Below are 25,110 nucleotides of genomic sequence, written 5' to 3' on the forward strand. Positions count from 1 at the left end.
AAAAAAATTAAAAAAAATTCTCCATTACCCTTTGTCTTTTTCTTGTCTAAATTTCCCCTTCCCCCCACCATCCAAACTCGAGTGGACACTCTGGAGCTTAACAATGCTATAACAAATGGTCAACGAATTTAATGGTTTTAATGTTAATTCTCTCTCTCCTCTCTTCTCCTCTCTCTCTCCTCTCGTCCTCCTCTCTTACTCTCTCTCTCTCTCTCTCTCTCTTACTGAGATAAGAATCATTTTGTTTCATGGACGTGTATGTAATAAGTTTATCATTAATATTTTCCAATAATAATACTTTAAGTACAAAAATTCATATCTTGAGTATTTTAAATACAATAATCATTCCATTTCTCTCTTTTAAATACTGTAAGGACAACTCTCTCTCTCTCTCTCTCTCTCTCTCCTCTCTCCACAAGATACTTGTCATACATTTGGTGTTTCTATTTCTTCCTTTTATCTCTCTCGCTCTCAGCAAAAGAATTGATAGACAGAACAAACATAATTGCACAGTCACCCTCTTTCTTTCTTTCGTCTCTGGGGAGAAATATATGTATTTATGGGAGGGGGAAAAAGTTGCCTACAGACATTCATTTCAATCTATTGAAACCGTAAGGAGTTATTTTCTCTCTCTCTCTCTCTCTCTCTTGTATTTTAATGAAAATATACAGTAATTTGTGAATACACAGTGTTGCCATAGAAAAAAGTAAATTAGTGATAATTTTAGAGATACGGCCCTAATGAAAATTGCAAATTAAGTAGTGAAATTTACCCTGTGGACATGTTTTCAAGAACGTCGTTCCGGCTTACGACGATTTTCGGGTTATGACGCGTCTTAAGAACGGAACCCCCGTCGTAACCCGGGGACCGCCTGTATATCGATAATATATATATATAATATATATACTATATATATGTAATATATATAGAAAATACTTATAAGTAAAAAAAATTCATGGTGTACACAAAAACAGATTCAAGTAATAAGATATAAAACATTATGATATTGGTAAATAATAGTGATCACGTGATATATACTGATACAGTTTTTCACTTCATCTCATTAAGATACATATGCTACAGAAAATACTAATGTACTCTGATAACATGATAAAATTCATATTTGTTAAACTGGATAAAATTTCATAATGAATTGAATGAAATGAAAATTGTAAACTGTTTTATGCTGATTGATTCGTGCTTTTTATGGCTGAATGTTATATCTCTGCAGTTATTGGTAAGATAAAATAAAAGGTACAGATTGATTATAGGCTACCTGATTTGGTTATACATATGTATATGGATTCATATAATTATGATTAATATATGTGCACTTTAAATAGATTCCTAAATAGATTCCTATTGCGTACACGCAAAGATATATTTCGACTCTGTTACTTATGATCATTTATATATAGATTCCTAGTGCGTACATGCAAAAATATATTTTGATTCTGTTATTTATGATCATTTATATATAGGATACATGATACTTTATATATATAGGATACATGGCCGAGGTTATACTACTACACATTTAACTAGCGTTCGAACAACTTTTTGTCCATTACACAGTTCCAGACAACCACCTATAGCCAAATGAAATGGCCAATTTCAAATGGTTAAAACAAGGGGAAAATTGCCTGGCGGGGTCCAACATTCTATTTCGGCCTCATACTTGTTCTCTGCATCCTAAGCCACATGATTACATTCGCGATGAATAAAATCACCCCCAGCATGAGTCCTTCTCCAGCAAAGTAGAGTTGAATATCCTTCTGGTCGTAATTGTCGGAAGTATGTCCCTTTTGTAGTCGATTTCCGACAGCCGCCGGAGCGTTCCGCATTAAAACGAGATTAACGACAGGATACGGTGTTGGTCGAAGAAGTCCATGATGGTGCTTATTCCTTTCACATTGTAGGCGGTTGTTACTCGACTGTCGTCGTCCGCTGTGACGAACGATTTTTTGAAGTTGCTATGTGAAACTCTCGTACTGTAGGATACTGTAACCAGGTTCCATTAATCAGCCTGCAAGTGAAATTATACTTGTCACAAGGGCAAAATAAATTCAGAACATCAAATACGGGAGGGAGAGAGCCATTAAGACCAGACTTAACCCACATGAATTCGCTGATTTTTTTATGGAATTCAAAGAGTCAGCTGTACAAAACTTTTTGATCCATGGCATTAACAATGAGTGAACCTATCCAGGTCTATGATGACTTGAAAAATAAAAATATCCATAATTATAAAAAAATAAACAGATCCAATACGAATCCCAAAGAAATTCGATATTAACTGGTAGTAAGTTACTAGACCAAAGAAGTGGGAAAACAAAAAGGAGCTATTGTAAGATTGCCAGGCAACATAAGAGTCAAAGAGAATATTAATCATGATTCTGTATTTCTTTATGCTAACTGAAATTAAGTTGTGATAAAATCCGATCCTATGTGCCCCTAACAAAAGTTTCATATTCAATTTTCTCGCGCGTATCCTCTGAGGTTAATTTTTAAACTTTATTAATAGGCAGGCGATGCAACGAAAGAACCCACTATGTAACTAATTTCTATATAAACTTTGGGTTTTCCAAGAAAATGTGACATTTTCCCATGAATGTGATTTACTTGAATTGTCATAAGCTGAATTATTGACTCTAATTGTCTATGAGGTTCAGAAAAAAATTAATTCATTTTGTTGTTATAGAAATTCTATTTGCTTATTTCGTTTATTAATTTTAAAATGATTGCAAGTCCTTAACTAAAGTTGCATTGCGCATACGGATAGACACTTGTACCTAACATCTGCCTTGCCCATGAGAAGTTCGGGCTAAGCATTCCTTTCTCCAGCAACCTGCTTCGCAAGCGGTTTATTGAGGTTAAAAAGAACAGTGATGAGTCGGCAGACGCGCCATGCACCTTCAGAACTGATGACGTTGTCCTGGCAGGACATTGCTCTCAGCCAGCTAAGAGTTACGTTACTTGCTGTAATAAATAAGACTAGTATAAATTGGGTATTTTTTGTTTTAATACTTCACCCACACGAGAAGAATGTCTGAAAAAAACAGTACCAACATTGAACAATATATTAGTTTCATGTTTGGAAATCTGCATGATTGTAAATAAATGTAATTATGTTAAATTAGATTTTCCTTATTCAAACTAATGAAAAAAGGTTTCCATACAAATTCTATATATATTATTTGCCCTGTATAAGATTATTTGCATAGATATACATTTTCACTTCTAGACTTCCTGACTTTAAAATCTATTTTATTTTATTTTATTTATTTATTTTATTTTATTTTATTTTCTTTTATTTTATTTTATTTTTTATTATTGACTACGAAATATAAATCACCGGGACAGACAATATGTCAGAGGTTTTGATATGTGTTTGAACTTTTAGCTTATTTGTCATTACTAAAGGCGTAAGTTAGAGTTCAAATCTTTACGCATATATATTTGGATATTTAATTAACCTATGGTTACGTTTTGCTTATTGATTTTATCGTGATTCCTTTTTTATTAATTTGTAACCCTTCCGACTTCTTACGGAGTGTATTATATTGACTCCACTTGTATCCATATTTATTTTTTATTTTTTTTATATTTATTTATTTATAATATTTTTTTTTATATATATTTGATAATTAATGGTTGGCTTGAATATGTGGAAAAGTGTTCTAGCAGCGTACCGTATAAGGCTACTTGCGGTATCCATTCTATAGATACAAGATATGAATGATAAAGGTATTTAAAACCGCGAGAACCGCTATAATCCAGTTCGGATCCAATATCACGAGTTGTAACTCGTAAGACATTGACACTTTCTTATTTATCTCTTATTCTACCAAACTGATTGACTTTGGGTGATACAATATGTTATTGGTTTTCTTAATGGATAGGAATTCGCACAACGAGTTAAGGAGATTATTATTGATTTACACCACCCGAGTCAGATTATCATGTGTTGAATTCCAAGTTTACTGATTTAGCTTTCATAAATATTCCTAGCGCACTCAATTGCGGTGTTTGTTTTTAGTGCTATTAATTCTATATAACGTGTCAAGGAACTATTAACACTAAGAAGTGTTTACTTGCTCTGTCAGACTCGTAACTTTGTTAATAATTCTACGTGTATTCTTTCAAGGATTGATTTGGCACGTGATAGGCTCTTAAACTGACAGGTATCTTAGTGTGTCCCGTGTTTTCATGACACGTGTTACAATTAGTTATGTGCTTTTAGTATATATTATATATATATAATATATATATATATATATATATATATATATATATATATATTTATAATATATATATATATATATATATATATATATATATCATATATCTGTATTTAAGCAGTTGTAGGCCAATGAAATAGTGATTTGGCTTTTCTGTGGACATAATAGAGAACCCTGGATGACGGAATGCAACCAGTTTAGGACGATTGGTATGAAAGAGATTACTACTACTACCTGGTCGTTAGTCATCTGCTGTGTTCTTCGGTTTTCCTCGTCACGGACCTACATATATTACATTTGATTACATTATTCTGATACACATACTTTAAATATACTTTGCTTTAGGTTTCCGTTCGAAGTGTATTGTTTTGCTTATTGCTGCTGACCCTGTTTCCGTTCGAAGATTTATTGTTTGCTTATGCTGCTGACCCTGTTTGCCGTTCGAAGTGTTTATTGTTTTGTTTATCGCTGTTGACTCTGCTTTGTTCAGTTTGTAACAGTTCTGCGCTCCGACCAGAATATTCAATGCTCGCGATCTCTTGGGTTAATGAATTTTCTTGTTTAGATACGGTTTTAACAATAGGCACGGATGTTTCTATATCTTTTAGTCCAATTAATGGTTCTTTGCAGTATGGTGCGGGATTGCGGGATAATGCGTCAGCTATGATATTTGCTTTCCCAGGTAGATATCTTAACTTGGCTCCAAAACCTGAATGATCATATGTCACCAAATTCCTTTGGGGCTGTGATTAAAGCCTTTGAAAAACTCAGTAAGTGACCTATGGTCAGTAAGGACTTTGATAGGATAGCCGTATATTTTGAACTTGAAATGTACTAGTGAGTTAACGATACCTAGCCCTTCCTTGCCTATTACTGCATATTTACTTTCAGAGGGCTTTAGTTTACGTGAATAAAAAGCTATAGGAAAGAACTGTTTATCATATTACTGAAGTAGTACCCCTCTTACCCCTTGGTCTCAGGCGTCTGTTGCTATAAAAAAAATTCCTTATTTAAATCAGGGATTTTTAAGATAGGTGAGCTGCATTATTCCGCTTTTAGGATATCGAACGCCTGTTGATGCTTTTTAGACCATAATAAATCTACGCTCTTCTTCGTAAGATCTGTTAAAGGAGCTGTCATGATTGAAGAGTTACATATTTACATACGATTGTAATACCCACTACAGCGCAAAAGTGCTGTATCCCCCTTTTACGTTAATAGGTACCGGAAGTTATGAATAGCCGACACCTTTCCATGGACTACTTTAAGACCTTGACTAGACACATAAAACCTAGATAAACATGTTCGGTTTTTAAAAACTCACATTTAGATATTTTACTCTGAGATTATTTGTCTTTGTCTCTGTAGCACTAGCTCTAGTTTATGTGAATGTACTTCTAAGGTATTAGAAAAGATTACAAGACCAACCAATAGGCATGTAGGTATCCCCTAAAAGTCTCCAAACACTATATTGTAATTGGGGTGCAACAAAAGCCGGAGGCATATGTAAAAATTGATAATGTCCCCTGAGTGTGCTGAAAACGGTGTATGAGATACAATCACTTGGGTAATGGTATCTGGTAAAAGCCTTTAAGTAAGTCCAAGTTGGTGAAAAAAAAATTTATTCTGACGTTTGAGGGAAAAATTATATGGGCTATTTGATTTCCTAATGACTCCTATTACTAACATTTTTCAACTTCGTCATTTATCTCTATTTTGAAATTTCATTGGGAGTCTATGCGAAGGTACGTATATAGCTTTATGTTTGTCCATAGACCATATTTTGTTTTCAATGACATCCGTTTTTCTCCCAGAGATCACTCGCTAGTGGAGAAACTTCCTGGTATTCAGATAAAAGATAAAAAAAAATTTCTTCTGAATCACCTCTGCTTGAATGACTTTACGGATATTACTTTAGATAGAGTATAAGAGAGATTCATCTACGACTGATGGGGCATGATTAAAAATTAGCAACAATAAAAGAAATGCGATATTTATATGTATAGGTTTTGTGGATTACTAGATTAACTTGTTGCTGCGAGTCAACCGTGTCTAGGCTTTTGTTCGCGGAAATCGTTATATTTCAGAGTGTCGGGAAGGATTAAAATTTCAGATCCCAGCAAAGTCTTTTTACACGCACTAAGACATTCGAGGGTGCATGCGTCTTGAGATTTTGCGTGCAAACTGCGACTGCGGTTGTGGGAGAATTCTGTTGGGTCGTTGAACAATATCACGATTTATGAGACAATGATTCGTTCCTCTGTATAAGTTATTATTTGCTTAACTGTCTCTTTTTGTTCAAACGGATTTTGATATGTTTGAAGGTTTATAGAATTTTCCTTTGATAAACACGCCTTATTTTGCAGGAGGTAATATAATATTTTGTATACCCCTAGATGGATATCTTACAATTACACTAGATACAGATCAATGTTTTTTATAACTATAGAGGTATCTGTAAGCGCTCGCTTATCTGGACTTCTCATTGGGGAAGTTCGAACAACAGACGGAGAGTCCGTAAATACAGGATATTATGCGTACTAAAGGAATAAAACAAGATATTCTAATTTTTACGGCGGGTACAGTTGGGCTTAATCCACCACTACTTATAATAACTTAGGTATTAAAAAAAACGAGAACCTGCTCTGATTACTTGATACGGTCGTGTGATGCATAGGGAAATTCCTTTTTAATTTTTCCAACATCGCTCTCCCTTTCCGCTGAAGTCGCTTATATGGAATGTGCTTTGCTTGCTACACTCGGCAGAATTAACTGACCCTGACCGTTGACTAGGTGACACAGTAACCGAGTTTGCTTTGTTTGATTCTGATATTTAGGGCTACTGTTTACCATCGGCAACGTATTGTGTGTTTTTAGCATTCTGTTGTTGGTTACAGATAAAGCAACGTACGTATGAATGACGAACTATTAGGAACTGAGTGATTACTATTAAGACAAGTTATCTCTACTGCATTCAATATTAACTGTTTGTACTTGCTGTTGTTTATTTCATTCTTTGCTAAAATTTGAAATAGTGAGGGATCCTGGTCAGCTCATTTAGCCAAATGAAAGTTTTTTACAGACATGTTATTCCTTGCAATCCAGCCATATTTTTAAAGTTGAGTTGAGTCATTGAGGTTCGATATTTTATGTAACTCAAAAAACTCAAGGCTAAAACTGCGATCGGGACTTGCAAAGGAGCATTTATTGTCATGACCCGAAATAGTGTTACCTCTAATTTATCTAGATTTGTACGGGTGTTCCACTTGTTTTTGTAACGTGTTTTCTAATCACTACGGTGCCTAACGACCCTATCCATGCATCTGTATAAATACAGACGTCCACTGCGTAAACGCATATTCACTGTTTAATATGATTTGTTACGTAAGGGATTAATAATCACCCAAAATGATAAAATTAACATAGTATATGATTATGATATTTCAGTAGAACTTCTGGAAACAGACACTCAAAGATAAAAACTCGCAGTAGCGAAATCTCAATGATGTAGATAATTTCTGTAAAAAAGTAAGATTAAGAATGTCTCGTAACTTCAGCCACAGGAATAACGAAATTCGACCTGCAAAGGAAACACTCAAAGTTACTCCAAATGAATAAAAAGGTTGTACTTAGCTTGATTTTGTGGGAAGTCACGGTGTTCCGATAATGATGTGCCCTTGGCCCTCCTTCTCTATTTAGCGGATGACCTGGTTTGGCTTCAGTTTTCCCCGTGCGCGTTGTTTGGATGATTCGAGCCCTTGAAGATCCGATGCTGCAGACGCGTTCGGTTTGTTTCTTGAAGTGCCGGAAACGCTCGGTAACGATTTTTTCTTGAATGATTCTAATGAGAGACGAAGCTTGCGTTGCCGTAGGAAGAAGACACGTCGGGTTTGTTTCTTGAAGTTATGCACCTTCTGAAGACTCTCACTAAACGATGATACTAAGTTGCTTGAAGAATCTGTTGCTTTCGTCGTCGTTGACTTCTGATATACATTGTTCATTATTCTGGCTTTTCTTCGTAGGACGTTGTAGAGTTCTTCTGGTACGCTGCCACCACTTTATTAGGAGCTGTTGCCTTGGTTATAATAAGGTGCCCTATAATATATATATATTAATTATATATATATATATATAATATATATATAATATAATAATTATAGTATATATATATATAATATAATATATATATATATTATGATATATATACACAGTGGTACCCCGAGATACGAAATTAGAGCGAAAGAGAAGCTTCTGTGTTGGAGATAAAGTTTTAGTATTAGTTCAGATAGAATGTCCTTTTTCAATTTTAGAAAAGAGGGGAAATTTAAGTTATTTAACCCTCTTACACCGACTGGACGTATTTTACGTCGACATTTTTTGTCTTCCGTGTGCTGACTGGACGTATTTTACGTCGACTTACAAAAGTTTTTTTTTTAAATTCGCGGAAAAATACTTTTAGGCCTACCAGCCTAAAACTTTTGAATCATGCGCCTTGGGGGATGCTGGGAGTTCACGGATCAAGGTGTTGTTTTATTTACAATCATTACGCAGGTGCGCAAGCGCGAATTTCTTTCTTGCCGCACTAAAAAGTATCTGTGACACATCTCGGAAATTATTTTCGTCACTTTGACATAATTTTTGTACCATTGTAAATTAGCCGTTACATGAAGTATTATATATGAAAATGTGTGCATTTTTATGTAGAATACAACAATAAAATACTCATGATTGTAGCTTTTATCAGTTTTGAGATATTTTCATATAAATAACGATAATTGCCAAAATTTCAACCTTCGGTCAACTTTGACTCTACCGAAATGGTCGAAAAACGCAATTGTAAGCTAAAACGCTTATATTCTAGTAATATTCAATCATTTACCTTAATTTTGCAACTATTTGGAAGTCTCTAGCTCAATATTTCGATTTATGGTGAATTTATGAATAAACTTTTTCCTTACGTCCGCGCGGTAACTCTTCAGAAAAAAGTCATACATGCGATTGTGGTAATGTTTGCACCATTTTAAAATTAGCCGTTATATAAAGTTTTATATATGGAAATGTGCGCAATTTCATGCACAATACGACTAAAAACAACCCATGGTTGTAGCTTTTATCAGTTTTGAGATATTTTCATATAAATAATGATAATTGCCTAAATTTCTACCTTCGGTCAACTTTGACTCTACTGAAATGGTTGAAAAACGCAATTGTAAGCTAAAACGCTTATATTTTAGTAATATTCAAGCATTTACCTTCATTTTGCAACAAATTGGAAGTCTCTAGCACAATATTTCGATTTATGCTGAATTTATGAAAAAAATAACATTTTCTTTACGTCCGCGCGGAGGGAAGGAAAGATTTTTTTTTAATTCACCATAAATCTAAATATTTTGCTAGAGACTTCGAATTTGTTTCAAAATGAAGATAAATGACTGAATATTACTAGACTGTAAGAGTTTTAGCTTACAATTGAGTTTTTCGACCATTTCGGTAGAGTCAAAGTTGACCGAACGCGGTTTTTTTTCTATTTATCGTGATTTATATGCAAATATTTCAAAAATGAGAAAAGCTACAACCTTCAATTATTTTTTGTTGTATTCTACATGAAATTGCACACATTTTCATATATAAAACTTTATGTAACGGCTAATTTAAAATGGTGCAAACATTACCACAATCGCACGTATGATTTTTCGGAAGAGTTACCGCGCGGACGTAAAGAAAATGTTATTTTTTTTCATAACTTCACCATAAATCGAAATATTGTGCTAGAGACTTCCAATTTGTTGCTAAATGAAGGTAAATGCTTGAATATTACTAGAATATAAGCGTTCTAGCTACAATTGCGTTTTTCAACCATTTTGGTTAGTAGTCAAGTTGACGAAGTTGAAATTTTGGCATTATCGTTTTATTTTATTGTAAAAATTATCTCAAACTGATAAAGCTACAACCATGGGTTTTTTTGTTTTTTTTTTAGTTGTATTGTGCATGAAATTGCGCATATTTCCATATATAAAACTTTATATAACGGCTAATTTTAAAATGGTGCAAACATTACCACAATCGCATGTATGATTTTTTTCGGAAGAGTTACCACGCGGACGTAAGGAAAAGGTTTTCTCATAAATTCACCATAAATTGAAATATTGTGCTAGAGACTTCCAATTAGTTGCAAAATTAAGATAAATGATTGAATATTACTAAAATATAAGAGTTTTAGCTTACAATTGCGTTTTTCGACCATTTCGGTAGAGTCAAAGTTGACCGAAGGTTGAAATTTTGGCAATTATTGTTATTTATATGAAACAATCATTCTTCCAAAAAACTGATAAAAGCTACAATCATGAGTATTTTATTGTTGTATTCTAAATAAAAATGCGCACATTTTCATATATAATACTTCATGTAACGGCTAATTTACAATGGTACAAAAATTATGTCAAAGTGACGAAATAATTTCCGAGATATGTCACAGATACTTTTTTGTGCGGCAAGAAAGAAATTCGCGCTTGCGCGCCTGTGTAACGATTGTAAACAAAACAACACCTTGATCCGTGAACTCCGAGCATCCCCCAAAGCACGTGATTCAAAAGTTTTAGGCTGGTAGGCATATAAGTATTTTTCCGAGAATTTTAAAAAAAACTTTTGTAAGTTGACGTAAAATACGTCCAGTCGGCACACGGGAGACAAAAAATGTCGACGTAAAATACGTCCAGTCGGCGTAAGAGGGTTAAAGGCTACTATGATTCACAAGCCAGTTTTATTGTTACCTGATTTTGATTTAATTTAGTGCTCGATGCCAGTGATATTGGGGTAGGAGGGGTTTTGTAACAAGAAGTGAAAGGAATGAAACATCCAGTTGCCTATTATTCAAAGAAACTGAATAAAGCGCAGTAGAATTATTCAACTATTCAAAAGGAATTTAGTTTAGTTTAGTTACAGCCTGGCAACACTTTGAGATTTATGTACGTAGTAGTTTCGTTTTCACTGTGCATAGATCATAATTCGTTAGTTTATTTGGAGAGGTTTAGGAATAAGATTAAACATCTAGTTTGTTGGAGTTTAGAATTACAAGACTATAACCTGAAGATAGGTCATATAAGTGGGAAGGATAATGTTATAGCCGATAGCCTCTGCAGAGATTTTTTGCAATGAATAGCTTGATGACCGTTTTCTATTTTAGCACAGTTGGGAGAATGAATTGAGGAGTTAGCTTGTTTAACCGAGTTAAAGCTTTATGCATAGTTGTTCCCTTGTTATTTGATTCTTGTTTCTCTTTAAAAAAAAAATAAAATCAGTTGATTTAATTTGTTTTCCTTTTGGGGAATGTGTCATGGTAATCACTTTATAGCAAAGAAACATATGTTAGAGGAAAGGGAAATGTATCTTCTTCGAGTAGGTCTGCAGCAAGGAGGCATTCCCGCACGTGTTTGGGGCGTCTGTTCTCATGCTTGTTCGAGAATACTCTGTTGTTTTGTGGAACTCCAGCACATGGCCGTCGGTAGCAACACAGCGCTTTGGATATGATGTAACATTTTGTCCAGAGTCTTCTGAGTTCTTGGGATGAAACTGTTCGTTGGTTAGCTCCACCCTTTCAGCCCCATCCAGAGATCAACATATATATATATATATATATATATATATATATATATATAATTATATATATATATAGATATATATATATATATATATATATATATATATGTAAGAGGAAGTAGAGAGGATCAGATCACAGAGATGAGAGAAGAAGGAAGGGACAAAGGATAAAAGAGGAAGAGGACACCCGAGAGTGGAAATGGAAATAAAAAAGTGAAGTCCGTAGTTCATAGTCAGGTAGAAAGAAGTCCCGATGCGATGCCAAGTAAACCCTTTCTGTGAAGAAGCATCCTGCAAGTGGTTTTGAGAAGTAACCCCCCTTCAAGTTTCAAGAATATACTCTGTTTTTTTCCATCTGTCCATCTGCCTGTTGTGTTTTTGTATGGTAACACTGCGTCCTGGCCTTTAAATAGTTACGCTGTGTAAGTTTTAGGTAAATAAAATGATTTCTGGGTGTACATTTGCCACTGAAAAGTGCTTTAATAATTTACTGTATGCGAATTACACCGTTAATATTCGAAATAGGATATTATTATAATCGTTGAATGTAAGCTGAATGTAACTATCTAAAGCCCGGGCGCAGTGTTACCATACAAAATCACCACAGGCGGATGGACAGATGGAAAAAAACCGAGTATAAGTCATTCGTTCCTGCAGTGTGAACATAAGAAGCTCATCTAAAGTTTTTACTGTCCCCTTGTGAAGCCATCGCTTCAAAGAACCGATCTCAACAGCTGCAAATCTGGCCAGCAAATATTTCATTACTGCACTGTTTCCCCCTTTTCACATATAGTCAGATTTAATTTTGTTATGTAAATAGGAGAAACCATTCTGCATTTATCTTTGTGAATAAACTTGTAAATAAACTTCTGTTCTGTTTGGGTTTCTTTCTATATTCGTATCCCGTGTTTCAATTGTTGGTGTTGAATCCTTTTTGTTTGTTGTAATAAGGAACCTTAGTGGATCTTGATCTGTAACATTCACTAAGATTCAACTCTGTCATTATTTGCATTTTTTAATGTATTTATATCTGACAGGAGTTGGTCTTCTGGAATAAAAGCATTACAATTGTGAAAGCCATTGTAAACTTTGGAAGCAGTACTTGTGAGGCAAAACATTGTTTGAAGCACTAATGATCAACCTTATGAGCTTACCCAAGCAAGTCCTTAAGAGTGTAAGAGAGTGGGTTATGATTGGAGGTGTGTTTTTTTGGTTAAAGCCTATTTATCAGTTGTCAAAGAAAACTATTGTAAGATGACGTAGTACTCTTGAGTGTGCAGCTGTACAAAGGAATGCAACGATTATTCACATTTTGCATTTATAATTATGAACAGGTTTATTAGACTAAGATTAATATTGTATTTGTACTATAACTATTTAATGATTTTTTGTTGTAGTGTGTAGCCAAGGAGAGCAGTAATCGCATGAGACGGATAGAAAAACTCCAATGTTTACTGGCGGATCCTGAGGCATTTAAGACTAATTTTGCCAACTTTGAACCTCTCGCATTACCACTGGATCCCGAGGTAAGCTATAATGCTTTTGTCCTTGATAAAAAGTCAGGCTAAGATGCTCAGGATTGTTAATTATATATCCAGTAAGAGGCTTTCAGTACCCAAAATGTATGAGAGGAAATGGTAAAGAAAAGGAAAGTGTGGACTATGTTTTGGTAGACTGGCAGGTCATAGAGCAGGAACATTTTTGTTCCCTTTGGGACCCTGCTGTGAAGCAGGTATTGCATCATTAGTTGTTTCCCTTATTTTAAGAGATTAAAGGTAGTGAAAGAAAAAAAAAAGTATCAACAGTTAAGATGAATTTGAAGGAGTTGCTAAACTACAGGTAAATAGACAGAACAAAGATTTACGTGGATAACACTGTATACCAATCTATTATAAAAACATGGTCACTGACAATTGGAATTTAAAACATTTTGAATCTGTACACATGATGAGAAGGGAAAGGGTCCAATTACTCTGAATATCAGGAGTATGGAAGTACAGGATTGAGACTTAGAAAAGTTGAGAAAACATATTGTCCTTTAGCCTCATGAAGGGTGGTGTATAAACATTGAAGATAGTATTTGATGGGTACTTTCTTAGATTACTATAGTGAACAAGCTCTGTAATGTTAAATAGTGAAAAGGTGTTTCTAAAAAAATTGCTATAAAGTAAAGCTACATCATATTAAGCTTCTTATTTAAGTCTTTTAATTTCTAACAAATCAAATGAAGTTTAGTTTTCAATATAATAATTTAATCATAGTGAGCATGTAGGGTAATATAAGTATATATTTAGAAAGATGTATTGTTATGTTGATTTAGGAAAATAAGTTAAAATTTACAGTGGCTTCAGGAATATTTTCTTCAGGAATTTGTGAGTACTACAGTTGCACCTCTTATTATTCTAATACTGACTAGTATTACCTTCATTTTAATACTTTTTTCATTGTATATTTGCTGTGGAAATAAATTACACAGAGTCATTGCGTTTCTTAGTCTTGCTCAGGATGATTTTGGCTACCATTTCTTTCAGTAAATGTTGGAGCCATGCTGTCTGGAGTGATATCCTAACGGCATACATACGGCAACACTTGTGACACTAATACTTTGTAACAGATGTCCAATTAATAACAGGTGGTGTTCTGTCTGACCCCTTATTATACAGGTATTCTTTTCACATGATGTATGTGATTAATAATAGGTCCCGTGTGGACCTTGAGTGTCTACATATTACCATAAGTTAAATTAAGTTTACTTCATGACGATGCAGCAAATTAATTCTCATCTTTTCATTGGGGGCTACTTGTATGGTAGTTTAATGAGTATGTCTATTCATGGACTGTGCTAATAATAATTTGCATATTGTACAACATGTTGGTAATTTTTTTCCAAAAATATTCTGGTTTGTAATTAGTACATCATTATACAAACTTCAGTTGTTTTGACCTTTAGTTTCATGATTTTTTTTTTATATAGGTAATGTTTTATTTGTATCATACTTTTAAGTAATAAGTGATTGTTAATGCATAGAACCACAATCACATTAAGAGCTATGGCTGAAGGTCATCCCCTAATGAGTGACCTAATTATTTGTCTTGTACAGGGAAGTGTGTCTGGTATTCGGGGTACAGATTCTGAAATACCTTTTACCTATTTGGTGTATGGCTTATTTATGATGAAATAATAGGGTAATAATGCTAATACATACATATTGTTGCCTGATAAGGTATTACTGTACTGCTGTTGGAAGTTACCTTATTTTGTGTATAGGTCAGATGTCATTCTTGTTTTGTGTTGCTTAGTATGACATTAGCTTACCATTCTGGTCCTCATTTGGATTTATTAGAGAAAACAGGTAACATGAACATTAGGAATTGCAGATAGAAAGGATTCTCCATATTTTCCTCCATGCTTGCTAAGAAGCTATTAGCCAATTAATGGATTGTACGAGGAAGATAAGGAAAAGTTCATCATTATTTGTATAATTGTATGGTGTTTGTTTATTGATTGGAGCTTTCTCTTATTTCAAAGTGCTTGGTTTTCAGAAATAGTAGCAAATACTTTTTGGGAAGTTCAAGTTAAATTTATCCAAGCCCTAATCAGTTATCATTTTAGAGTTATTATTTTGTCATAAGATATCCAGCAAAGGCATATTGATCATTGAAACCATACATTGCCACTTTCTTCATACACATTTACATGTAATATTTTCTTTACATGCAAGCAAACATTTCATATACAGTAGTGCCTCAGGTTACGAAATTATTCTGTTCCGAAGCAGCCTTCGTAACCTGATTTTTTCGTATCTAGAACTATGTTTTGTACATGTAAATTGCCTAATTCATTCCAAGCCCTACAAAAACACCACAGTAAATTTTATAATAATGCCAAATTGACCAATAAACAATGAAATACAACAATTTGGACCATTCAGTACCTAACCTAACTGTGACTGTACCTGTAAATAAAGTGTATTAGTGTACTGGGTACAATAAATACTGTACGTACATGTACGTACGTATGTAGTGAGGCGATATCCGAAAGTGGCGACAGAGGAGGACGACAAATGGCAGAAAACATGAACACTTAACTTTACGAAACATATTAAAAAATGGCAGAAAACATTAACACTAAACTTTACGAAACACATTAACCCTTAAACGCCGAGCCGGTATTTCCGAAAGTGTCTCCCCTATGCTGGTGGCGTTCGCGAGTGAGCGCCGAAGCGGAATTTTTTTTTTTTTTTTTTTTTTTTTTTTTTTTTAAATCAGAGCACGTTTAATTTTCAAGATTAAGAGTTCATTTTTGGCTCCTTTTTTTGTCATTGCCTTTAGTTTAGTATGCAACCATCAGAAATGAAAAAAAAATATCATTATCATATATAAATATTGGAATATATGACAGCGCGAAAAAAATTTCATATATAATTGTATACAAATCGCGCTGTGAGCAAAGCGGTTAAAGCTAATGAGTTAATTATTTTTTCATTGTATTGTACACTAAATTGTGATCATTTTGGTGTATAACAAATTGTAAAACAATAAAAGCAACACAGAGAAAATATTATCACTATATGATGCATGAATTCGTAATGCTCGGACGTAAAAAAAAGCTATTTTCAAAAATTCACCGTAAATCGAAATATTGTGCTAAAGACTTCCTGTTTGTTGCAAAATGAAGGTAATTGATTGAATATTACTAGACTGTAAGTGTTATAGCTTACAATTGCAGTTTTCGTCCATTTCGGTCGAGTTAAAGTTGACCAAAGGTCGAATTTTTTCTATTTATCATTATTTATATGAAAATATTTCAAAACTGATAAAAGCTACAATCATGGGTTGTTTTTTGTTGTATTCTATATGAAATTGCACACATTTTCACACATAAAACTTTATGTAACGGCTAATTTAAAATGGTGCAAACATTACGGCAATCGCACGAAAAAATGTATGATTTTTTCGGAAGAGTTATCGCGCGGACATAAGGAAAAAGTTTTTTCTTAAATTCACCATAAATCAAAATATTGTGCTAGAGACTTCCAATTTGTTGCAAAATAAAGGTAAATGATTGAATATTACTAGAATGTAATAGTTTTACCTTACAATTGCGTTTTTTTTACCATTTCGGTCGAGTCAAAGTTGACTGAAGGTTGAATTTTGGCACTTATTATTTATATGAAAATATTTCAAAACTGATAAAAGCTACAACCATGGATTGTTTATTGTTGTTTTCTACATGAAATTGCGCACATTTTCATATATAAAACTTTTTGTAATGGCTAATTTAAAATGGTGCAAACATTACAAGAAAAATTTCAGATTTTTTTCGGAAGAGTTACCGCGCCGACGTAAGGATTTTTTTTTTTTCATAATTTCACCATAAATCGAAATATTGTGTTAGAGACTTCCAATTTGTTGCAAAATAAAGGTAAATGATTGAGTATTACTAGAATATAAGAGTTTTAGCTTAAAATTGCGTTTTCGACCATTTCGGTAGAGTCAAAGTTGACCGAAGGTTGAAATTTTGGCACTTATCGTTATTTATATGAAGATATTTCAAAACTGGTAAAAGCTACAACCATGAGTTGTTTTTTTGTTGCATTCTACTTGAAATTGCACACATTTTCACATATAATACTCTATGTAATGGCTAATATAAATTGGTACTAAAATTACGTCAAAGTGACGAAATAATTTCTGAGATGTGTCGCTGATGCTTTTTAGTGCGAAAGGAAAGAAATTTGCGCTTGTGCACCTGGGTAACGATTGTAAACAAAACAACATTTTGATCCATGAGCTCCCAGCATCCCCCAAGGCGCGTGATTCAAAAGTTTTCGCTTAGTAGGCCTATAACTATTTTTCCGCGAATTTAAAAAAAAACTTTTTGTTGACGTACCATACGTCAGTTTGTCACCTGACAGACAATTTTCATCGACATTTAATACGTCCAATCTGCGTTAAAGGGTTAACAAATGGCAGAAAACATTAACTTTTCTTGATTATATCTCCATCTTCGTCTCCATAAAAAGCATCCTCTTCTTTCTGTGAACTTCAGCAACATTCTTGATACCCATGGCTAATAACGTAAGTAATTAAGTTCACACACAACACGATAAAGTAACTTACAGTACAACAAAAGTGAAATCACTAACATGAATTTACGTTAACAAACGAAATCTATGTGATGAACAAATTCCAGGTGTTTACGATAATGCTGCTGCAACAAAATGGTCAAGGAACGCCTTTACATAGAGGCATGATGGGACAGATGCTGACCAATAGGAGAGCAGGATCTTAAAGCGGTGACTAGCATCAGGAACCAATGAGAGAGCGGGAGGATGGTGGCGAGTCTACTGAGTTGGCGGCGCGCGAGTTTTAAAATAGTTCTCGGCGGCCTGGGCGAATCTCGGACTTTACAATACATACACCCTTTCGCAACCTGAATTATTTTCGTAAACAGAAGCAAAAAAATCTTCGTCTTTGCCTTCGTAACCTGGATTTTTTTGTATTTAGGGACTTTCGTATGTAGGGGTATGACTGTACATCCCTGACCAATGATACAGATAATGAGAATGGAGAATAGAATATACTTAGCTTGTAAATCTGCTGTAAACCTTGTAATTTTATGAATTGCATTCATAATTTCAAATGTAAATGGTTACAATCTATTAATGTTGGGTTTAAAGCAGAAAATTTAGAGTAGGGCATAGTATTAAATAAGGTAATTAAAATTTTTCATGTCCTGGTATGGTGCTGAAATTATACTATGACTGATAAATATTTATCAGGGAGGAGTCTCCAGACTTTTATAAGAATATATTATTAAAGTACACTAATCTTTAGCAGGTACGTAAATGTCTTGCTTGATTAACCCTCTTACGATGATTGGATGTATTAAACGTCGAGTCAAAATGTCTCCCTTGTGCCGATTGGACGTATTATACGTCGACTCAAAAAAGTTTTTTTTTAAATTCGCGGAAAAATACTTATAGGCCTGCCAGCTGAAAACTTTTGAATCACAGTCTTGGGGGATGCTGGGAGTTCACGGATCAAGGCTTTGTTTTGTTTACAATCGTTGCGCAGGCGCGCAAGCGCGAATTTCTTTCTTATCGCACTAAAAAGTATCAGTGACACATCTCAAAAATTATTTCGTCACTTTGACATAATTTTTGCACCATTTTAAATTATCCGTTACATGGAGTTTTATATATGAAAATGTGCGCAATTTCATGTAGAATACAAAAAAAATACTCATGATTGTAGCTTTTATCAGTTTAGAAATATTTTCATATAAATAACGATAAGTGCCAAAATTTCAACCTTCGGTCAACTTTGACTCTACCGAAATGGTCAAAAAACGCAATTGTAAGCTAAAAATCTCATATTCTAGTAATATTCAATCATTTGCCTTCATTTTGCAACAAATTGGACGTCTCTAGCACAATATTTCAATTTATGGTGAATTTATGAAAAAATTTTTCCTTAAGTCCGCGCGGTAACTCTTCTGATAAATTTTTTCGTGCGATTGTCCTAATGTTTGCACCATTTTAAATTTGCCGTTACATAAAGTTTTATATATGGAAATGTGCACAATTTCATGCACAATACAACTAAAAACAATCTATGGTTGTAGCTTTTATCAGTTTTGAAATATTTTCATATAAATAACGATAAGTGCCACAACTTCAACCTTCGGTCAACTTTGACTCTACTGAAATGGTCGAAAAACGCAATTGTAAGCTAAAACTCTTACATTCTAGTAATATTCAATCATTTACTTTCATTCTGCAACGAATTGGAAGTCTCTAGCACAATATTTCGATTTATGGTGAATTTATGGAAAAAAAAAATTTTTTCCTTACGTCCGCGCGGTAACTCTTCCGAAATAATCAGAATTTTTTTTGTGCGATTGTCGAAATGTTGGCACCATTTACAATTAGCCGTTACATAAAGTTTTATATATGAAAATGTGCGCAATTTTATGGAGAATACAACCAAAAATGATTGAAGTTTGTAGCATTTCTCTTTTTTGAAATATTTGCATATAAATCACGATAAATAGAAAAAAAAACAAGTTCGGTCAAATTTGACTCTACCGAAATAGTCGAAAAACGCAATTGTAAGCTAAAACTCTTACAATCTAGTAATATACAGTCATTTATCTTAATTTTGAAACAAATTCGAAGTGTCTAGCACAATATTTAGATTTATGGTGAATTTTAAAAAAAAAAACTTTCTTTCCCTCCGCACGACGATTCGCGGCCGAAAATCTCCTAAATGCATACATAGCATTATCCTAATATTTGCTCCTTTTCATATTAGCCGTTTTTAGAGTTTCTTATATGAAAATGTGTGCAAATTCATGAAGAATATAACAAAAAAATAATTGAAGGTTGTAGCTTTTCTCATTTCCGAAATATTTGCAAATAAAAATATATATATAAAAATTTTGACATTCGGTCAACTTTAACTCGTCCGAAATGGTCGAGATCTGCAATTCTAATCTAAAACTCTTACAGTATCGTAATATTCAATAATTTTTCTTCATTTTGAAACAAATTGGAAGTCTCTAGAACAATGTTTAGATTTACGGTGAATTTTTGAAAAAATTATTTTTTTACGTCCGTGTGTTATAAATTCGTGCATCATTTTGTGATAATATTTTTCCGGTGTTGCTTTTATCGTTTTACAATGTATTATATATCAAAATGATTGCAATTTAGTGTAAAATACAACGGAAAAAAAGTAACTCGTTAGCTTTAACCGTTTTTCGCACAGCGCGATTTGAATACAATTATGTATGAATTTTTATTTTTTCGCTACCATATATCGCATTATTTACATATGATAATGATATTTGTTTTCATTTCTGATGGTTGCATACTAAACTTCAGGCAATGACAAAAAAAGGAGCCAAAAATGAACTCCCTTGAAAACTAAGCGCGCTGTGATTTTTTGAAAAAAATATTTTTTCCGCTTTCATGTTCACTCCAAACCCGCCCCGGCATACAGGAGAGGTTTTGATTTTTAGGGCTTCGGCGTAAGAGGGTTAATGGCTTTGTTGATTAGGTAGATAACTTTGCAAATAATTTTAAATACAAACTTAGTGTTCAGGAAGTCCTTAAGTCATTATTGTGACATGACCAGTTTATTTTTGTCTCCTTTTACCATTTTGGACATCAAAAGTTTATTATACATCTGAGTTTGGTGTTTGCTGGTACTTAATGGCTTAATCCATAAAATTATTTAAATGCTTTTTGGATAGGTTAAGATATCTTTTCCATTTATTAAACATGCACGTAGTACTTAAAATTTCATTTACATTACACGTAAACTTTAATTAAATTTAATTTTTAATTTATTAATGGGAATGATAGAAATCAATGGAGGTACTACTTAGTTCCCATCATTTTGGCAAGGGGTTGAACAGTACTTTCTACTGTTGTGTATAGTGGAATTTGTATCTACTTACATGCATATAGTATTCTAATTTTGCAGGTGATCGTAACAGGGATAATACCAGACCGGGCATCTCTGTTCAAATCTGCCCTTGAACCCTGTCGTTTAACTTTCAAAACTGTAACAAACGAAGAATATGTTGCAATTTTTAAGCATGGAGACGATTTGCGTCAGGATCAACTCATTATTCAAGTAAGTATAGTATAATTTTGACTTTTAGAAGGATATTTCTTGATTTTATTGCTGGCTTAAACATATGCAATTTTTTAAAAATTAGTGGATTCAGAACATGCATTTTTTTTAAATTAGTTAATTCAGAACTAATTTTTGTTGTAATGTTGAACTGTAATATGGTACAAAACATTTGCCATCGTAAATATTGGAATTAAGGGACAAATAAAAGCAATTTTTAGTGGTACAGGTACTGGTGTAGCCTTTCCATGTAGTAAGTTGTGTTAATTTTGCAAAGTCCTTTGTGATAAATGGTTATCAAGCCATCTTATTTGCAGATGATAACACTAATGGACAAAGTTCTGCGCAGAGAAAACCTAGATCTTAAACTTACACCATACAAGGTGTTGGCAACAAGCAGTAAGCATGGATTTGTACAGTTTGTTGAATCGACTGCTGTTGCTGAGGTAAGTTCATATTACTTTGCTGTATCTTTGGCTTAGTTTTGTATTATTTTAATAAATATGATTGGAGTGTGTATATTTTGCAGACATGGAGAATAGGGGCCTAAGTTTAGAAATGCATGCTTTTTGAGGAAGAATTTTCCCAAGTCAGCAGTAATCTGATAGGAACGTGAATAGTATAGGAAATGCATTACGTATTTCAATAGAATCATCATAGGTATATTTTATTTGACTAGTGATAGAAAAGAGAACTTTTGTGCATATGCTAGAAGAGAGCAGCATCATCCCCTTATTATATGTAACTCCTAGTAAAGAAAAGCTGCAGACGACCTCACTTTATCTGTCTCTTAAAGGAATGTTGAACCTGGGGAAAATTTTAAGCTCACATATAGAGTATGCTTAACAATGGATGGGTTTGTTGTATTAAAACAGTATTTCTGTAGCTTGAAGTAACTCATTAACAAAGATATTACAATTAAATATTACTTTTAGTGCTTTGCAAAAAATTGTGGTCGTTGATTGTAAATGAAGAAAAGCAAAAGCTTTTGAGATGAATTATTTGCCCAATATATGTGGAGGGGGGTGCCAAGTAAAACAAGGATGTGGTAAAAAGGCTGAGATGATTGGATTTGGCTCTTATTGTGTCAAGCAATGTTGGTTAATGAAACTCGTAAGTGATTCATTACTGGTGGAAGGTGGTGTATTAATATAAAGTCTGACTGCCAATTCCAATTTTTATGTACATGGCAGAAACTCCACATGATTTTTTATTAAATGGATGAGCTCCATAGGAGGTTGCCACAGACTCGCGGGACAAAGTTACGTATTGTAGATGGTACTAAAGATTCTTTACAGCATCCCTTCAGCTCCAGAAGAATGCCGTTTGCCTCTTACTTGTCTTGTCATCTGTTCATCATAATCTTTTTAGTATTTTACTTCACCCCATTTCAATTCTCACTTTTTTAATCTCCATGCAGAGACCAAAAGGAGCAGATGAAACCGGCAGTCAAAGGGATGCTATAAAAATTTCCGTGTAAAGCTCATTATAGGCAATTATGCTATTTAAAGGAAGGCAAAGATTACTTAGAAATTCTTCAGTTGGCAATGTGGCAGAAAAATTCTAAGAAAGTCCCAAAAATTTAGAAGCACAAGAATGCTCCAAGAAAGAGGTGATTGGCAATGTATATGTAATGGTTTAATTTGTTGCTGAGGAGCCTTTTGTGTAGGGCTTAAGTACTATATAGCTTTTCCTTGTTGTTCTACCATACTTATTAAAAATATTTCAGAGTGGCTTGTAGTCTTCCATGCTGCTATCTACCATTATCCTAATTACAACATTAGCATTAGCCAACATTTTTACCTTAAGTTAGGTAGGATATGGCATAGTATTAGGTTAGGTTAGGTTAAGGAATGTGAGGTTAGGATTAATCCCTAAAAATTTCACATTCTTTGTGATAAAATAAGTTTACCCCAAATTGCTGTAAATAAATATGAGATTCTCTCGGTTCACTATCAGCTACATATTCACCCAATTCTTGGTGTAATTTAATGCAACCATATTTGTAAATATGTATATTCATTTGCAGTCAAATGGTCATTATTCTGACATAAATACACATTAGTGTACTACATACAACTGCATTATATGATACCAATAACAAGTATGTGATCTTTTTTGTAGAACAGGGCTTGTTGTTGATAATGCCATTGAGCAATTCATGTGGCAGTATCTGCTGTTTTGATTTATATGTGAAATCATCCCACTAAAAGGAAACATGTTAAATTAATTTTTTTCTTTCATATTTTTAACGGTCTGTGGTGAGCATTCTCTTCTTTGCAGGTGTTGAGAGCAGAGGGAAGTATTCTTCAGTTTTTCCGAAAACACTCTCCTTCAGAAAATGGGCCTTGTGGTATTGCTCCTGAAGTTATGGATACTTACATTAAATCCTGTGCTGGTTACTGTGTTATAACATATCTTCTTGGTATTGGTGATAGACATTTAGATAATCTTCTTTTAACAAAAAGAGGGAATCTCTTCCATATTGACTTTGGTTATATTTTGGGAAGAGATCCTAAGCCGCTTCCTCCACCCATGAAACTGAGTAAAGAGATGGTTGAGGGAATGGGAGGAGCCCAGTCAGAACATTACCATGAATTTCGTAAGCTTTGTTACACTTCGTTCCATCAGCTTCGTCGTCATGCAAACTTAATACTCAATTTGTTTTCATTGATGGTTGATGCCAATGTGCCAGATATTGCTCTTGAGCCTGATAAGACTGTGAAAAAAGTAGAGGATAAATTCCGTTTAGATTTGAGTGATGAAGAAGCAGTGAGCTACATGCAGGGACTAATTGATGACTCTGTAAATGCAGTAGTAGCTGCCATGGTAGAACAGTTGCACAAAATTGCTCAGTACATACGTAAATAGGACCAAAGATTATTGCTAGTCCTAATAATTGATAGTAACGCTTACTGTCAATGAATAATTACAAGTACTACTAAGTGATATCTGTCCATTATGTGGCTGATGTAAACTTTTGATACTGTACCATATATTGTGATGTAAGAATAGATACTTTTTAAATGAGACCTGGTTGACAATTTATGTATTGTATAAACTGTGATTATTAATGCTTGATATTTATACTAACTATTTGAAGATCACAATATGCCATCCTTACTTTTGCTAAGGTTGCTATTCATTATTTGTTTGTTGAATTTCAAGTGATTCAGTGACTTATTTGCTCCTATCATTATTTTTAATATATTAATATGAAAGCTGAAGGTCTTTGATTTTCCTAATTTTTCAAGGACATTATTTAAGATAAGCAGTTAACTTACTGCATGTTATGTTCGTACAACTAGGCCGAAAAAGTCTCTGAGCCTACCGAGTAAAGTCAATGTGATGGAATAACCCTTTTCAGGACTAGCGAACCCACTGGTCTACACCTCTGGCTTCCCATTTCTCCCAAAAATGAAAAAGCCTGTCTCCTACTGGTGTTGTGTTTAGTTTTTCCTGTGTTATGAAGTTTTTTTCTTTTGTAGTTTGGTTTGTATTTGCTTCTCTTTTAGTTTTGCTATCCTTCGTCTACAATGCGTTGAGTTTGAATCTCTCTTAGGAACTTATTGTTATATATTGTAGAATACTTAGGTGTTTCTGGACGTCTTGCTGATTTATCTCA

At 33.7% G+C, this 25,110-nt stretch overlaps 1 protein-coding gene across 1 annotated transcript in view; it reads left to right on the top strand.

Moving 5' to 3' along the window:
- Positions 1 to 24,712, top strand: part of LOC135216713 (phosphatidylinositol 3-kinase catalytic subunit type 3-like) — a 58,561-nt gene extending 33,849 nt beyond the window's left edge. Inside the window, exons 4-7 of the mRNA XM_064252171.1 lie at positions 13,235 to 13,363; positions 21,333 to 21,485; positions 21,803 to 21,931; positions 23,769 to 24,712. Of these exons, the coding sequence (XP_064108241.1) occupies positions 13,235 to 13,363; positions 21,333 to 21,485; positions 21,803 to 21,931; positions 23,769 to 24,356 (999 nt within the window). The 3' untranslated portion in view covers positions 24,357 to 24,712. The remainder of the gene's footprint in view (positions 1 to 13,234; positions 13,364 to 21,332; positions 21,486 to 21,802; positions 21,932 to 23,768) is intronic.
- The last annotated feature ends 398 nt before the right edge of the window (positions 24,713 to 25,110 follow it).

Source organism: Macrobrachium nipponense, chromosome 6, assembly GCF_015104395.2.
Source record: "Macrobrachium nipponense isolate FS-2020 chromosome 6, ASM1510439v2, whole genome shotgun sequence".
Lineage (NCBI taxonomy): Eukaryota > Metazoa > Arthropoda > Malacostraca > Decapoda > Palaemonidae > Macrobrachium > Macrobrachium nipponense.